This window comes from Eleutherodactylus coqui, chromosome 5, assembly GCF_035609145.1.
Source record: "Eleutherodactylus coqui strain aEleCoq1 chromosome 5, aEleCoq1.hap1, whole genome shotgun sequence".
In the NCBI taxonomy this organism is placed as follows: Eukaryota; Metazoa; Chordata; class Amphibia; order Anura; family Eleutherodactylidae; genus Eleutherodactylus; species Eleutherodactylus coqui.
Genome location: NC_089841.1, coordinates 252,612,608 through 252,631,083, shown reverse-complemented (window position 1 = coordinate 252,631,083; position 18,476 = coordinate 252,612,608). Strand labels below are relative to the sequence as shown.

The window sequence follows — 18,476 nt, the reverse complement described above, 5'->3', positions numbered from 1 at the left end:
TGGCAGAAACAGCGAGCCCTCAATGAAAGCCTCAATCCAAAAGTAGATTGGAAAGGGTTAAAGGGAATCCGTTACCTACTTTTAGCCCTATGAGCTAAGCTTACGGGCTAAAAGTAGGTGACCGCCGAGTCCGGGGACGTAAGTGATATAATCACCTCTACCGTCATTCCCCCAGTGTCAGCGCTGAAAACCACAGTTCTAATTTTATAACGGGCGGACTATTTAACAGGCCGCTCAATTCATTCAGAAGCGACTTCCAGAACTAGAGGGAACGGCGGGGAAGTTATGTAGAGCACCTCCATCCCCGGACTCACCTGCTTTCAGCCCATGAGCTCATAGAGCTAAAAGTAGGCGAGAGATTGCCTGCAAGAGAAGTCAATGGCGTAGCATAACCGCTGACGGCCTCTCTATAAAGTCACTGGATTATGCTAAGACAACAGGGAAAATACGAGAACGATGTTGGAAAGATGTTCTAGTGGACAGAATCTCCTCTCCGCTTCACACGGCCGGGGTGCTTGTCCGTTTTAAGGAGGCATACATGCAACCCTGACGCATTCATGTGAAACTGGAGTCACACGTCTGGTTTCTGCAAATAAAGCTTAAAAATTGTATGATGAAAGTCATCTAGTTTCCCAATATACTTTGTGTAGCAATCCCCGGCAATTCAGGAGAGCTCTGCATTGAATGGGGGCTTTGGGCGACAATTTAGAGTCTTGGTTCCCCATGCCAAACAATCACAGCACAGCACTCAGTTTTTTAGAGACCTGTAACAAATGAAAGCCCTGCTGCGGTTGCCATTTTTCATGATTTAACCCCATTTATTTTAGGATTGCAGGCTGTGATTCTGCCATGATCACACAGGACACAACTTGTTACAGTTATGAGCCACGCACGGTGGAACCACACATGTAGGACACGTCAACCCCAAGAAGTAAAGAATAAAAGATCTGTTTCATGATTAAACACAGACCTCTAAGGGCCTTTTACATAAGTCATTCACATTCCTCCATCCATGAGTGATTGTTTCTGTGTAAATGTCCCGACTGAACTGTGAATGAGAACTTGGAGGTAGACGACTGAGAACGATCCTCGACCCGCTTGCCTCCATGCAATAGGGCTGTAATTAGTGCAATTACATGAGCATTAATGGTGCTAATTGCTGGGTGCACCTGTGCTCGCAGGCAAAGCCCAGCAATTGTCGGGGAGAAGCACTCATGTAATAGTACCCTAAAACTGTGCAAAGTCATTGAAAAGTCATGTGTACTAAATAAAAGTCTTTCAGCTTGCGTCACCTGTGGAAGCTGTACAGCCCCCCCCCCCTCCCCCGCCTGTCATCTGGAAAGTGAAAACTCACCCTTAGGGCCCCTTTACACGGGCGTATGTGTGTGTACAAAATTTGTATGTGCAACACACAGAATAGAACCCACCAACTTCAATGGGTGCACCACATTTCCCTTTTTTCTATGGGCATTTGACACCCACAAAAAAAAACAAAAAACAAAAAACATTGCGCACCAAAGCTCCCCATAAAAGTCATAGGGGGTGCGCGAATGCAAAGACGGCATCTGGAACTCATTATCTAAATAGTCATTTAAATCCGGCTGTGGTTGTGTCAAGAAAAAAACCATACCCTGTGGGTGTAAAGAGCGCGGTGGAATACGCCGATACCTGCGGATAAGAACATTGTTCATAGCACAAACTCAGAAGTTGGCCTGCTCACACGGCAGATTTCATGCGGATTCTGTGACAACCCATTTCCGTTATGTGCCCTACTCTTTGCCGCGGTCTAAGGACACGTTCACACGGGCGGAGCTGTTGCAGACTTTTGTGCAGACCCTCCGCACGGAAAATGTACAGAATTTACAATAGTAGGAAAGTGGATGAGAATTTCAAAACGTCATCCCCATACTGCAGAAAAAAGCCGCACAAAACCCCTGCGGTAATCGACGTGCGGTGGTCATAGCCATAGCCCGTTACACTTTATCACTGCTTAATTCACATCTCCTCAATGAGGGAATGAATTCTGTACCAAAAGGCGCGGGTTCCAATGCAGACTTAAAGCTACATAATGCCCACTGCAGATCCGTTCCGTGTGATCATGCCCTAAATGGCGCAGATTTTTTTCTATGTATGAATTTAAAATCTACGCACAGAAAATAAAGCAGTAACACCCTGAAGAGACCTGTGAGTCGTATTCTCTGGCATAGAGGGAGTCTGATCCACACACGGATCCGTGGCGGCTTCCACAGTAGGGATGGGTTCACACGCCGAACTTCGGTACACATTTTGTATAAAAATAAGCAGCCCGTTCATTTGAATGCGTATCTGCATCCCGGTCGGCACAACGCAGATACATTCTGCCACTGATTCTATATCCAAATCTTGGCCGGGGGGGAGGGGTTTGGGGAGTATCACGCTCCTTCTTAAGGCGGATGCGTACGGAATCTGCCCATGGACTATTTGTATTCACAAAGGCTAAATCCGGTGACAATATCTGCCGTTTTAGAGGTGGAGCCCCTGCTGGTCGCTGAGTGAACATACCCGCCCTTACAACATGCAGGCCTGCGCCACGATTTTCCTTTTAAGTCTGCATGAGATTTATTCTTGGCACGTATCCTCATGTGAATCTAGCCCAAGGCCTGTGTCACATGAAAGGATCTGCGCAGCACATGAGGGGAATAGAAAGCACTGATTTCAATAAGTTTGTTTACAGGCGTGTATCGGGCGCACGCATCTCGTTTACGCAAAAAAAAAAAAAAAAAAAACACAGCATGCTCTATCTTCCCGCACACGACAATCGCCCATGTCAATGAATGGCGGCGTGCTTGCCTGTCTCTATGCCTGCACAAATATACACGATTTGCATGTCCAAAAAGTACAGTAAAACACACATTTGTACGCGCAAATATGCATGTAAATGTGCTTACGCCCGTGTGACCTTGGCTTAAGAAAGTATCTACGATTGGCTGCTGTACTGCAAGTTAATCACAAAGTGCCACCAAACCCCAAAGAATGCTTTTGCTCAGAACACTAAATTATTTAAGATTTGGCAATTTTTATTTGTTTTTAATGTTCGCAATTATGACAAAACTGCAATTTAAAAAAAAAAAAAAAAAAAACACCTTTACAGCTTTGCCTTAGTTAGACGGTATTCAGACGACAACTAAAAATCCACCCCCGTGTCTGCTATCTACGCTTCCTATAGGGTGCCCTGGGGGTCCCATCGGCCCGGCCCCGTATGCTGGATTGCATCTTAACCTTATATACTTCAGCCCAAGTTGTAATCTACGGTACTTCATCTTCTCCTTCTTGGCATCTATGTGGCAGCATGCAGCTGTTAAATACCCGAGTGATTCTGGCTGGTGCGGCTCTAGCCTAACAGGTAACATATGTCAAACCCCTTCCATGTGAGTCTTCACTGACTTCAATGGTAACAGAATTTAACTCTCTCACCCCAATACCGAGGACGTTAACAAAAGCACAAATTGGGACAAATCATTGAAAGAGTACAAGCTGAAAAAAAATAGAACCTCTCAGAAGACGTGTGGGCGGGGGGGGGGGGGGGGGGGTTCGAGAAAGCTTGGTGACAACTTTCGGCTTTATCAGCAGCGTGACTCAGGTAGCCGGCTCAAGGTTGACCAAGCCTTCCATCCTTCCAAGGTCAGTAAAACGAGCGCCCAGCTTGCTGGAGGGTAAAGATGATGGGGGAAGGCAATGGCAAACCACCGCGCAAAAACAGTCTGCCAAGAAAAGGTCACGATGTTACGTTACCCAAGGAGTCAGTCATGACTAGGTGCTTGCACCAGCGGACTTTACCTTTACCTTAAGAGGTTTGGGGGTTTTACAAACCCAAGCACGACCTATGGATATGAAGATACGGGCCAGTACCTTAGTACATCCATTTCATCCTTCAGGGACTGCGCTTCGTCGGCCAGTGTTGTTAAATCCTCATTCTGTTGCCTCAGTTCTGTGATCTCCTTCTCCAGCTCCTCGCAGCGTATCCGGTAATCATCTTTGGACGCTTCAAGCCTAGAAAAGATGAAAAGCTGCGTCATAACTTACAATAAAACAAGCATCAATACAGTCTTGTTCTGTGCGGGAGAAAGAGCCCAACGACTGAGTGCTCATATCAACATGCAAGACCGGGGAAAACTGCTACTAGTTAGGACTAGCCGGCCCGCAGACTCCTCAGAGTCTCTTCCCACCGGGGGTGATTGGCTTCTGCAGGACTTCCAGTATTTAGGGCACCACAAGAGTCTGCAGGGCTATTCTTGCTGCCAAAAATATCAGAACCCGAGAAAGTTGACAGACCCTCTTATAAGCCATGGGGGATTATTCAAAAACAGATCGTCGCATGGCTCATCAATGAGCAGAAGTCATGACACTATTGTGAAGAGAGCTTGAAGGGGTTGCCTCAAGAAGACAACTAATTTCCTACTCCAGGATCGGTGATAAGTGCCTGATTAGTGCGGTTCCAACTACGAGGACCCCAGGTCATCATGAAAATGGGGGTCAAATTGTAACCAATTTTTCATAAATTAATATTAAAGTTAATATAAGAAGCTTTACAAAGTCTTATTACAGAAACATGTCCATCCTCCCCTTATAAGGCTCCCTTCCTTCTGCCCTTGCCCTCCTTAGAGTATATTAACAGATATAGCAGTTGAGGTACAGTAAAAATAAAAAAAATAAACTAATCTGAATGAACCGCATATGTTTTTGCCACCCTTGTGTTGCGGTCATTGGGCATTTGGATTTTATGTTTATTTTCCCTGTAAAACACATTTGGTCAATTCCCTCATCTTGCACACACTTTTTACTACAAGTCTACCACATGTAAACAAACCCTAACCATTTACTCAAGATTAACTACTAAAATCCATTTCCATAGAGGATGAAACCTTTCAGCTTCACTTACAGACCAGCTCACAGCTACCCATAGACGTCTATGTATAGGAGGAGGAGCAGGAGACTGGCGGCTGGGATACCTGCACACAGAGAAGGGGAGATGCTGCTCTCCTATCTCTCTACAGCACACACTCAGAAGCAGCTGCAGCATGGAAGACATCATACAGCAGTACTGAGCAGTGTAGATGTGAATCCAGAATGAAAACTTACACAGCAGCATCGTCACTGTGTCTGCATCTCTGCCTACGCTTCCTTGTTGTTTCTAATAGGAGGGACACTAACCATTCAATACCTGGTGATTAATAGCATTAACCCTTTCCAATCCACTGTCTGACGTCTAAAGACATTGTGATTTGAAGGCTGTACAGCTTCGATGTCGGAAGACGTCCGGCAGGGTATCCTTACTGTAGATTACTGGACGCTCTGTTGTCAAGGGCCTCTCCAGCATGTCCTATACCACAGTACTGGCTCTATGCTTAGGATAGGTGATTAATAGTTGATTGGAGCAACTAACCACAGCCAGACTCCAACCAATAAGCTGACTGTGTGCCCGCTGACCATAATGCAATTACACTGGAGGTGGAGCAGAAGCGGTTGCTCTGTGAAGTTTCTGGTGGGGGCTTGTAACTGGAAGTGCAGCTCTTATTAAATCAATGGGAACTGTGCCTGCAGTTACAAGGGCCGACCACTACACAGAGGGTGGAGCAAAGACTTCAACTGCTTTCGCTCTGACCCCTGTGTAATTGCGGCGCTGTCAGCAGATGCACAATCACCTGATCGGTCGGGCTCCCGAGCGACGGACCCCAGCCGATCAACTATTGATGACCTATCCTGAGGATACACCATCAGTAGTATCTTCCTGGAAAACCCCTTTAAGCATCTTATTTCTGATGACTGTGCCTTGTGCAATGGGGAGATATAGATATATATATAAATAATAATAATACCTAAAGGTTTCTTCTTGTAGCTGCTCTAGCTGTGTCTGCAGTTGTAGGTGTCTTCTTCCAGCGGGGCTGTTAGGATCTTCTAAGGAATCGGACTGATTTAGGCGTTCCATCAGAACCTGGTTTTCAGCAAGTAAACTACTTTTCTCTTCTTGAAGCGCTGCAACCTAGAGAGAAAAAACAGGCAATTTAAATCAGAGCTCGTCCATGAAAACCTTTCCTGCGCAATCCCTGGAACATGCCATTCACAAAGAGCAGTCGTGTCAGCGTAAACCGGTTATTACAATCCATGGCAGCACTGCAGGGTTAAAGTACAACCGTATGTTTAAACACGAAAAACTGCATTAATCATCTAATTGCCCATATACAGAATGTTAAAATATTACACCCCATTTTTGCCATTTTCCGGGATATTTTATGTAAACAGCAGGACATAAGCTGCCCATACACATGGAGAAGGATGAAATGTAGCCAATCAATGGATCGCTTATACGAAGGATCTGGCCAACATGCCAGACTAAGCTGGAAGAGCAAGGAGATACTTTGTCTTATTTAGATGAAGTGGGCTTGTACAAAGTGGCAAATGGTTGTCCGCTTCTGTCCAATTACACCACGTTTGTATTTTTATCCATCAATATTCTAAAAAGCGGAACCTGACAGACCCCATTCGGGGCAGACAACGGTCCGCTGACGGACAATGCTGTAAGGCTTTAAAGGGCTCATGTATAATCTCCAAGCGATGGTTGGCTGAAAGAGTCAAAATTGGGCATTTCAGACAACTTATGTATAGGGGCAGCTATAGGCGAATACTAGAGTAATACTGAGAAAAGTAGACTAACGCTAACAGTTTACTGGTAGGAAGCCTGACTTGACTTCTGCACTTTGAAGAGCAACAAAAACAGCACAACAAGAAATGCAGCACGATACCACATAATGCACACAAGACATGTAGCATACATCCACATAATGCACATAGGATGTAGGCCCCAGAATCCAACAATCACACTCCACTTAAAGGGTCAGCGATTGTTCAAACAACTTGTGCTTATGTGATAACTAGCAGAAGGGAAAAACACCATCAAAAATGACATTTAATGCTGAATATATCCCTTTAAAGTCTAGGCACTGAGGGGGCCCCACTTCCTTCTGATTTGCTGTCCACTTACTGGTCAAATGAAGTCTGTTTATAGTAACAGAGATAACTACGGAGAACAGGAAGTGGAGGCGAGCGTCATCTCATGCTGCTCCATAGACATCTATGGAGAGTAGAAGGAAAGAGGTAGAGAGACACAAAGACGGGCTGCAGCAGCTAACTGCTAAGTGTATACTGTCTTACAGCTACTGATCTGTAGAATGCTCTACATGAGGTTGTTATTTATGTGTGTGCTACACAGTTAGTCTAGGTTGTCTAGTTGTACAATGTTGATGGCCTATTCAAGGAACAGACAATCCATAGTAGCTCAATTATATGAACTTAGTGAATAAATTAGCATAAGAGGGGAGCCTGTGAGCTTGAAAATGCCATCTATTTTTCAGGCAGCATGTTCTAGAGCAGATCGATACACTGAATCTTTTTCTTTAACCCTTTCTGAGCTTAGAGGTCCAGTAGGCGGTCCCATCAGTGACTGACCGCTCTCTGTATGCACAGTCAGGCACAGATATCTGTCAGTTATTGACTGTTCCTCTAAGCTCAGAATGAGTAAAGGCTTGAAATACAACGTCTACTAAATCTTTTCCCACAAACTTTTTCAGCCATGGAGCCCTTTTTAAAACCAAAGTTTCTCGTGGAGCCCCACAGAGGGTGCGGTCAGGGGAGGGGGAGGGGGAGGGGCGTGGCTTATCACAACATATGATTTTTACCTCCGTTGTTTTAAAAAGGACAGGGCTGTTGGGAAAAAAACAGTGAGGAACTCTGGCGTGCTGGATGGGCCATTGATATACAATATATTTAAATTTAACATACTGTGGAATTAAATCTCCCACATGTCAATATCCGGATGGGTCTTGTGCAGATGTTTTACACAGTGTGCAGATGAGATTTTGAAAATCTCATCCACTTTGCTGCTACTGTAAATTCCACAGCAAATCTTCCCCGTGTAGTGACCGTGTCTCCTATATTGGTGGCCCCAGTAGTCACGGCGACCCCCCTACTGCGGCCCCAGTAGTCACGGCGACCCCCCTACTGCGGCCCCAGTAGTCACGGCGACCCCCCTACTGCGGCCCCAGTAGTCACGGCGACCCCCCCTACTGCGGCCCCAGTAGTCACGGCGACCCCCCCTACTGCGGCCCCAGTAGTCACGGCGACCCCCCCTACTGCGGCCCCAGTAGTCACGGCGACCCCCCCTACTGCGGCCCCAGTAGTCACGGCGACCCCCCCTACTGCGGCCCCAGTAGTCACGGCGACCCCCCCTACTGCGGCCCCAGTAGTCACGGCGACCCCCCCTACTGCGGCCCCAGTAGTTGCATCCCCCATTGTCACCCCAGTATTAATAGGGTCCCCTCATTGCCACCCCAATAGTGATAGGGTCCCCCATGTGATCTGCGTTGTTATGCCGAGCACAGGTCTTGCACACTCATTTCCTTATTACAAGCTGTCCAGAAACAGCTACAGTGGTGAGTAGAGTGGGGACCTAGACCCTCAGTTGGAGTCCTTGACAATCACGCTGCGAAACCCTGCTTAAGGTATTTCTATTGAACAAGATTACGCTATATTGTTGTATTGCTGGAACAACATGCCATAACATTATGTTTGGAGGGGACCCTGGTAACCCACTTTGCAAGTATCTTTATTGACCTGAATGGGACTGTGTAGTACTGGGGCTCTATTCACATTACAGCTGTATATTTAGTGTATAGGTGGGAAAAGCTCCCAGAGTATAGATAAAATGTATCCATGGAGCCGTATTCACCTGACAGATGCCTAATGAGTGTCCTTTTGACATCCGGCCTCCTGGGGTATGTCAGTATATTGGTTTTTTTTTATGCTGTATAGAATAGCATAGAAAACTCCAGTAGTCTAGACATAGCCCTCCAGTAAAAAGGGCATTATTAGAAAGAACCCCCACAGGAGCCCATTAGCGATGTAGGTCTATACAGCAGCATCTTGGAGATTTCTGAAGTGATGTACATTTGGAGATCCTCCTGACATAAAATTGCGACGCTGGGCTCATATGTGACGTAAATTGAGTGTAAATCTTTGTATGGGGGAGGCTAGAAGCATTGCTGAGCAGGAAAACAAACTGTGGAGAGGCCGCAGTGCTTAAAGCGACCCTCTGGGCTGCAAAACAAGGACAACCGCACCGCTTTAATGATTACCTGATAAGCTCTGTGCATTAGTATGCACTGATAGTTTAAGATCCCACAAGCTGCTCTGATTGGCCAACAATGCTCACATGGGCAGCACTGGTTAATGAATCAAAAGCAGGTGTAGTTTATTAAGACTAATGATGCAAAGTAATGCCCAGTGTGCATCAGGTAGTCAGCGAGGCGGTGCAGTCATTGTTTGTCCAGGCTCGGGGGGTTGCTTTAACTAGTGCGGCTGCTCCTTCATTCTAAGGATTGGCGAGTGTCATGGCAGTCAAACACCCATCAGCCAGTAAGTGATATCCTACTAATAGGCAATAATTACTTTCTTTGCTGGGAAAACTCCTTTTAAGGATCATATTTTATGAAAATGACCAAGTGATTGATTTTTTTTCCTTTAGCTGTAAGAGATATAAGACTTTAAAAAGTGCACATAATGGACACAACAAAATAGATGTCCGGCAATGGACATAAGCAATCATTTTAATGGGGGAAGGGGACAATTCTATTCTTGGAAAATCAGACGCATTCTCAGAACACCCTAGTATGTTACTTTATATCACCAGAGCTGTAACCAATGTGGGATCTAGGAGGATACTGCAATAGAAGAGGGGGCAGCACAACCCCAGAAACAGTGTGACTGGGGCGCTCCGCTAAAGCCCACACTGTCAATGGCTTTATATTGCTGAAAAAAGTGAGCACCTGAAAATAGTGCAAAAATTATTAGTTTTTTTTATTGTGCAACTCCAGAAAATGCAACGTTTCGAGTCAGTGACCCGTCGAGAAGTATCTAGGCGTAGGCTGTGACAAAGTGTCCAAATCCGGGAAAAGGCAATGGTCCCTATGACATATTTCTGCCCTCTGTCAATTGGGACACAGCCTACACCTTGACGCCTTGTGATTTAGCTTGGAAAGGGGTCGCTGCCCCGGAAGGTTACATTTTCTGGAGTTATATTTATATTTAACATTTTTATATATATATAAAAAAGTTTACACTATTGTTTGTGACACTCACTTTTCCTATGTAGGTCAAGGAGGATACGCTTTACACGGAGTCCCTGCAGTTACAATGCACTTCTGAGACACCATGAAAAGGTTTATCAACTTCTACACAATATCTTGGTATCATGGCACCCATAGAGCGGCGTAAAATATATAAATAAGCAAACAAGCACCACAATTCATGTCCTGTATATAAGCAGGGCAGGAGGCACGGTTTAACAGGATGAGCCCTGCTTACCTGCTGGCAAAACCATAAAATGGACATGCTAACAGAAGAAAAAAGTCCAAGCCCCTGAAACCCCGCTTTATTGGTCATATGTATTCTTGTGTGCAGAAGCACAAATCATGCTGCTACATGGACGCCCGCTACTGAACGTGTACTCCGCTGGGAAAGCCAATCTCGTTAACTATTTGTATGACGGAAAGTAACTACTATTAGTATCTCTGAGCAGAACACCACAGTGCGTATGCAGACAAAGCAGCGTTGGGTTAGTAAGTGGCTGCGGACATTCACAACTTTACCCTTTCTTCTAGCTCATTACATTCATATCTCAGCTTATCTCGTTCCTCTTGGATAGAGTAGGCCTTTATCAGCACAGAAAGCAAAATAAAGTGGTTAACGCATTTCGCTGGATGCCGCAACATAACAGTATTACTATTGTGTGTATTCAGCAAGTCCTCCTGCTGTCATCTAGTCCTAGTGGATACTATATGGTCAGTAAAGGGGTCCACAGACATTTCATGGCGGCGGTAAAAGTCTCTCAATAAGAAGAAAGATTGAAAAATACCTCTACAGCGCCATCTATTGGATGGCAGCATTACTTCACATCAAAGTGACTTTTTTAGTCTTATCAATGATTAGGAATAGGAAACCAAGCCAGAAAGCCATGCACAGACAGCTGTTTCGGGGCGATTGCCCCTCATCAGTGTAAGTAGGTCTCTAGCTTAGTCTGTGAGGGGCCTATGTCGTGGGTCAGGAGGGGTGTCGTGTTTATGCAAGCGACAGAGATCGCCAGACATAACCTGTAACATTCAGCAAATGTCTTTGGGCAACTTATTTAAAAAAATCTTGGCAACATTTTAGTGACTAGCAGATTGCGGTGAGAATTGATATTTGTGATGGCTATTCAAAAATACGTATTTTGAGGCTGGGGGGGGGTTACACGGAATGGAAATCCAGCGGAATGACCGCACCGAAAAAACGCGAGATTTCAACAGGATAAGCGCCGTCAGCGTTCCGCAGCGGCTTTCTCTCCCCATAGAGGGGAGAGGCGCCGCTGCGGAAACGACAAAAGAATTGACGTGCTGTGGAACTGAATTCCATGAAGCTTGGCAGCAACGGATTAACCACAGCGTGTGGATGAGATTTTTGCAAACTCTCGTCCACTTTGCTGGTTAATCCCGGATTTCCACATGGAAATTCTGGCCTGTGAGAACCCAGCCTTAGGCCTCCCCCACACAGGCGATTGCAGAAACGCAGCATTTTTCACCGCTGCGTTTACTGCAGATTCCGCCCGGTTTCAGCACCGCTGGCATGCGTTTTGACTGCGTTTTCAGCTTCAGCTTGAGAAAGGCTGACTTATCAGCCGAAATGGAGCTCTGCTCTGCCTTTTACCCTGGATGTTCCAAAAAAGCTAAGTATTTTTTACTTTTGGAAGATGTTGTGAAAAACCTTCCTTTTTTTGGTGTGCTGCTTCTCACCTATACATTTATGGTCTCTCTCTTTAGAGCCTATTGGAGTCCGGACTCCTGCTGAAGCTTGCACCTATCTTGTTTTTTGCACCCCACGAAAAGTGGTATTTGTCTAGGTGTGCTGCAGTTTATACATATTCTTGCTTTAGCACAGCTGAAAGCGCAGCCAAGCCTGCTGATAAAAGAAAAAAAAAAAAAAATCAATACTCATCTAGCTGGTGAAGTCGCTGTGGGCACCAATCAGAGCCAGCACTGGATGCATCCAATCAGAGACATTCAATGAATGAATGGCTGCTATTGGACGCATCCAGTGCTGGCTGTGAATGGCTGAGTGGGCCATCAGCGGCACTCAGCCAATCAGAGCAATCTCTCCTTAGAGGCGGAGATTTCATATCCCAGTCACCAGAGAAAAAGTTCCCCTGCTGGATGACAAGTCCCGAGAGCGCCGCCAGGGACAGCGACATCACCTGCAAGGCGAGTATTGATTTATTAATTTTTTTTGACTCTGTGTAGCTAGGGCGTTTAGTGCTGCCCAAAGCGCGGTACCAAGTTGTGCCGCGTTTTCAGCAGTGCGGAAACCGCTGCCCATTCATTTCAATAGGCAACACAGGGCTGAAAACGGCCAAAGATAAAAAAACATGCAACGCTGTCAGAGCGCAGTGTTGAAGACGCTGCGTTTTCAGCCTAGTGTGAGCAGCCCCATTGAAATGAATGGGAGCCTTGTACAGCGTTTAGCGCAGCGCTGAAAAAACAGAACTAAACGCTGTACAACAACGCCTGTGCGAGGGAGGCTTGGAGAAAAAAAGTTAATGCTATTGTGCCAGGAAACTACTGCACTTTCATAAATATTAAGCTTGGAAAGGGGCCGCTGATTTGAAATGTTATTTTCTGGATTTACACAATAAAAAAAATTTTAACATTTCTTCATAATTTGTGGGTGCTCGCTTTTTCTAAAAACTGGTGAGATAAGGAAGATTACTGGGACCTGAGATATATAATGCATTCACAAAGTCTTCAGACCCTCTCCCCCTTTTTTTACATTTTGTTATGTTGTGGCCTTGTGCGAATTAAAAAGAAAAAGGTTTTCCCCATCATTCTGCACTCAGTACCCCATAATGACAAACTGACAACAGAAGGTTAGAAATCATTGTACATTTTTTAAACATTTTGCGACGACGTAATTATTGACACTCTGTACTCAGTACTTTGCTGAAGAGATTCCAGCCTCCGGCCTTCTTGGGTATGATGCCACAAACTTTGCACACTTGGATTTAGGGATTTTCTGCCATTCTTTTCCACGGAGCCCCTCCAGCTGTCATGGTGGCAGTCTGTGGATGCCATTATCAGGTCTCTCCAGAGATGTTGGATTGAGTACAAGTCAGGTCTCTAGCTGGGCCACTCAAGGACATTCGCAGAGTTGTCCCTAAGCCCCTCCTGTGTGGCCTTGGCTATGTGCTTAGGGTCATTGTCTTGGGGGGGGGGGGGGGGGGGGGGGGGGGGGGGTGTTGGTTGGGTGACCCTTCTGCCCAGTCTGAGGTCCCTTGCGCTCCGGATCAGGTTATCATTAAGAATATCTCTGTACTTTGCTCCATTCATCTTTCCATTAACCCTCACCGGTCTCACCGTTTTCCCGTCCCCCAGCATAATGCTGCAGACACTGGGCTCCACTGTGGAGATGGTATTGGGCAGGTGATGTGCGGTGCCTGCAGAAATAACACTTAGAATGGAGGCCAAAAGATTCCATCTTGGTTTCATTAGGCCAGAGAATCTTGTTTCTCACAGTCTGAGACCTTTAGGTGCTTTTTGGCAAACTTCAGGAGGGGGGCTTTCATGCGTCTTACTGAGGTGGCTTCTTTTTCGGCCGTCTGCCATAAAGGCCAGATTGGTGGAGACTGCAGTGATGGTTGACCTTCTGGAAGTTTCTCCCATCTGCACACAGGATCTTTGGCGCTCAGCCAGTGTGACCATTAGGTTCTTGGCACCTCTCTTACCAAGGCTCTTCTCTCCCGTTGTTACCCAGTTTGGTGGGTCGGCAGCTCTAGAAAGTCCTGATTTTTCCAAACTTCTTTCATTTAAAAATTACGGAGTCCGCTGGGTTCTTGGGAACTTTCAGGGCAGCAGAAATTGTTGTGTAGCTTCCCCAGATCTGCGCCTTCACACAATCTCTGAGCTCTTCAGGAAGTTCTTTCTTCCTCTCAGGGCTTGGTTTTGGCCCCGATATGCATTGTGAGCTGTCCAATACCGCAGTACTGGCTCTAGCATTGTATAATGGCAGAAAGAGAGCCCCTAGGAAACCCTGAATCCAAAATTGGATTGCAAAGGGTTAAGTTAAAAAAAAAAAAATATATATATATATATATATATATATATATATATATTATACATACACACACACACACAACCGTTCAAAAGTTTGGGGTCACATTGAAATGTCCTTATTTTTGAAGGAAAAGCACTGTACTTTTCAATGAAGATAACTTTAAACTAGTCCTAACTGTAAACAAATGCACTCTATACATTGCTAATGTGGTAAATGACTATTCTAGCTGCAAATGTCTGGTTTTTTGTGCAATATCTACAAAGGTGAATAGAGGCCCATTTCCAGCAACTATCACTCCAGTGTTCTAATGGTAAAATGTGTTTGCTCATTGGCTCAGAAGGCTAATTGATGATTAGAAAACCCTTGTGCAATCATGTTCACACATCTGAAAACAGTCTAGCTCGTTACAGAAGCTACAAAACTGACCTTCCTGTGAGCAGATTGAGTTTCTGGAGCATCACATTTGTGGGGTCAATTAAACGCTCAAAATGGCCAGAAAAAGAGAACTTTCATCTGAAACTCGACAGTCTATTCTTGTTCTTAGAAATGAAGGCTATTCCATGCGAGAAATTGCTAAGAAATTGAAGATTTCCTACAACGGTGTGTACTACTCCCTTCAGAGGACAGCACAAACAGGCTCTAACCAGAGTAGAAAAAGAAGTGGGAGGCCGCGTTGCACAACTAAGCAAGAAGATAAGCACATTAGAGTCTCTAGTTTGAGAAACAGACGCCTCACAGGTACCCAACTGGCATCTTCATTAAATAGTACCCGCAAAACACCAGTGTCAACATCTACAGTGAAGAGGCGGCTGCGGGATTTTGGGCTTCAGGGCAGAGTGGCAAAGAAAAAGCCATATCTGAGACTGGCCAATAAAAGAAAAAGATTAAGATGGCCAAAAGAACACAGACATTGGACAGAGGAAGACTGGAAAAAAGTGTTGTGGACGGATGAATCCAAGTTTGAGGTGTTTGGATCACAAAGAAGAACGTTTGTGAGATGCAGAACAAATGAAAAGATGCTGGAAGAATGCCTGACGCCATCTGTTAAGCATGGTGGAGGTAATGTGATGGTCTGGGGTTGCTTTGGTGCTGGTAATGTGGGAGATTTGTACAGGGTAAAAGGGATTCTGAATAAGGAAGGCTATCACTCCATTTTGCAACGCCATGCCATACCCAGTGGACAGCGCTTGGTTGGAACCAATTTCATCCTACAACAGGACAATGACCCTAAACACACCTCCAAATTGTGCAAGAACTATTTACAGCAGAAGCAGGCAGCTGGTATTCTATCGGTAATGGAGTGGCCAGCGCAGTCACCAGATCTGAACCCCATTGAGCTGTTGTGGGAGCAGCTTGACCGTATGGTACGCCAGAAGTGCCCATCCCACCAACCCAACTTGTGGGAGATGCTTCTAGAAGCGTGGGGTGCAATTTCTCAAGCTTACCTCAACAAATTAATAGCTAGAATGTCAAAGGTGTGCAATGCTGTAATTGCTGCAAAAGGAGGATTCTTTGACGAAAGCAAAGTTTGATGTAAAAACAATGTTATTTCAAATACAAATCATTATTTCTAACCTTGTCAATGTCTTGACTCTATTTTCTATTCATTTCACAACGCATGGTGGTGAATAAGTGTGACTTTTCATGGAAAACACAAAATTGTTTGGGTGACCCCAAACTTTTGAACGGTAGTGTATGTATGTATGTATGTATGTATGTATGTATGTATGTATGTATGTATATATATATATATATATATATATATATATATATATTACACACACACAAAAAGATTTCTAACATTCTTTGTTTTCACTTTGTCATTATGGGTTATTGAATGCAGAATGACGGGGGAACACGTGAATTCAGCTGCACATTCAGCTGCTTGGACAGACACCAGAAGACCGTAAATACCGGAGTATAAGACGACCTTTTAACCCCGGAGAATCTTCTCCAAAGTCGGTGGTCGTCTTATACCCCAGGAGTACGGAGTAGAAAAAAAAATGATATTATTGAATGGCTGTGAGTGGCTAACGCAGTGCTAGCTTTCATTGGCTGCGGCCGCCTGAGTTAGCCAATAACAGCATTAGCTTTCTGGAGCCTGGGATTTCAAGACCCGCATCCAGAAAGCAATGCTCTGTCGGCAAGGAAGACAGAGTGACACAGTCTGCAGCAGCGCCACAGAACGCCGCGGGAGGGGAGTACTGTAATTTTTTTTTCTACACCGTATTCCCGGCGTATAAGGCGACAGTTGGGGGGGGTCATCTTATACTCCCAGTCACCTTATATACCGGAATATACGGTACTTTGCATCACCTTTGCACAGAGATACTAACCTGCATGTCCAGTTCGTGGCATCTCTGGGCAATTTCTTCTTTTGCGGACAAAGCTTCGTTCAGCTCTTCAGTGGTTTTCTTTAGCTATTGAAAAAAAAAAGAAAAAAAACTAATTGCGAAAAGGTGATAAGTTAAAAAATCCTGTGTCCATTAGTTGAGTTGTACAACCAACCTCAGAGGGGTTTTCCAATTACATAAAGTAAGTAATGACATAAATCTAGAAATGCCATCACTAATCACTGGAGGTTCCACCGCTGGGCCCTTGCCTATCCTGGATGATGGAGATGAGGATCCTCCAGCACGTTCTTTGTAAGGTGGCAGGAACTATAATCCTGGCCCAAGTGAAGTGACGGCGGACGAGTTGCCAATACTACAGCTCCCCCTTAAACCAAGATTTTATGATATTTCTTTTTGATCTAGAATTTGGAAAAAAATCATAAAATCCTGAGGTTTTCACACTAAGCCTAACAGCAGGCTCACGTTTCCTGCTCAGTGAGAGGACTGCTGAAAAGTTCTCTACAATCATCACAGGCAGGATTACAATGAAAGCTAGAGGCTTGGGAAGAGCGAGGAGTGAGATCTCCTGCAGCCACCCCGGCCCCCTGCTGGCCGCTCGGTGAGCGAGCCAGCAATACTCGCTCCTGTGTGACAGCACGGGAGCGAGTATGTGCAGGGAGGAGCGCCAGGCATTGTTTGTCTGACATTCATCTAGTGTAAATGGGCCTTAACCGCTACATATAGATAACACAGGATCCACCATTCACAACAGGTGATGGTTACAGCTCACCTCCTCCCCATCCCTGCAGAATGACCTCTGTTTAGGTCACAGAACATGCTCAGAACACAATCATAGAAGCCAGTCGTCTCAGACTAGATTCCCATGTCCATGTGGCTGATCTAGAGCAAATGTTTAAATGCAAGAGGACTTACTCCCATAATAGAATACAGAAAGTAGTCCAAAAATGTTATTTTTTAGCACCTGGTTTTAATTAGTTGTGTGTGTGTGTGTGTGTGTGTGTGTGTGTGTGTGTGTGTGTGTGTGTGTGTGTGTGTGTGTGTAAGGGCGCGGAAGACTACAGTAGATTTCACAGATATGAGGATGAACGGGCATATCGTACAGAAACAGTGGCGGTTTCTAGCGTTACCTGTTTGTCCAGTTCAGCAAAGGCATCAGTTCCGAGGGAGACGGGGGTTTCCTTACTCATCAGCTGCAAATACATCACAAAGTTACAGAAATGTTACACAACTGCTCAAATCCCATCATTCCTCAACAGCCGCCTCAGTCAGAAGAAATAACTGATTGATGGAATTGTACAGAGAATGCATTATAGCAGTCTTCTAGTCCTCTAATACGGATGACCCATCTTCAGCATAAGTCATCAGATCAGTAGGAGACCGACACATGGCTCCTCCATTAACATCTTAAGGATGCGGCCCTTACTCTCCCCTCCCCCATCCCCTAACATTTTCCATTTTTTCTTTCCCCCTTTTTAAATAAATCATAACTCTTATTTAACCAGCAAATTTATTTAGTTTTTTTTTTTTGCTGTACCACTATCATTTTTTTGAAAGATATTTAATCATTTTAAGTTCTTTTTGCCGCCATCTTCTGACAGCCGTAAGCTTTTTATTTTTCTGTTGACATAGATGTGCGACGGCTCTTCTTTTTCTGGGACGTCATGTGGCTTCTACTGGTACCATTTGGAGTTCATACGACTTTTTGATCACTTTTTATTACACTTTTTTCTTGGAGATTGGGTGACCAAAAAAACTGCAATTCTAGCGTGTTTTTTTTTTTTTCTCTCTCTGACGACGTTCAGATCGGACTTTTACAGACACAACAATACCAGATAGGCTGGGTTCACACAGGGCGGATTTGCCACGGCAAATCCGCCCGCAGCCGCTAATCTCGGGATTAGCCAGCCATGTGGACGAGATTTCTCAGAAATCTCGTCCACATGGGACGGCCAA

At 45.0% G+C, this 18,476-nt stretch overlaps 1 protein-coding gene across 2 annotated transcripts in view; it reads right to left on the bottom strand.

The window, feature by feature from the left end:
• Positions 1-18,476, bottom strand: part of HOOK3 (hook microtubule tethering protein 3) — a 70,490-nt gene that overhangs the window by 29,871 nt on the left and 22,143 nt on the right. Inside the window, exons 7-11 of one of the 2 annotated variants that reach the window (XM_066604494.1) lie at positions 17,651-17,713; positions 16,506-16,589; positions 10,680-10,742; positions 5,856-6,019; positions 3,889-4,029 (exon numbers count right to left, since the gene is read on the bottom strand). In XM_066604494.1, coding sequence (XP_066460591.1) covers positions 3,889-4,029; positions 5,856-6,019; positions 10,680-10,742; positions 16,506-16,589; positions 17,651-17,713 — 515 coding nt within the window. The remainder of the gene's footprint in view (positions 1-3,888; positions 4,030-5,855; positions 6,020-10,679; positions 10,743-16,505; positions 16,590-17,650; positions 17,714-18,476) is intronic. The other variant, XM_066604495.1, reaches the window with a different exon arrangement.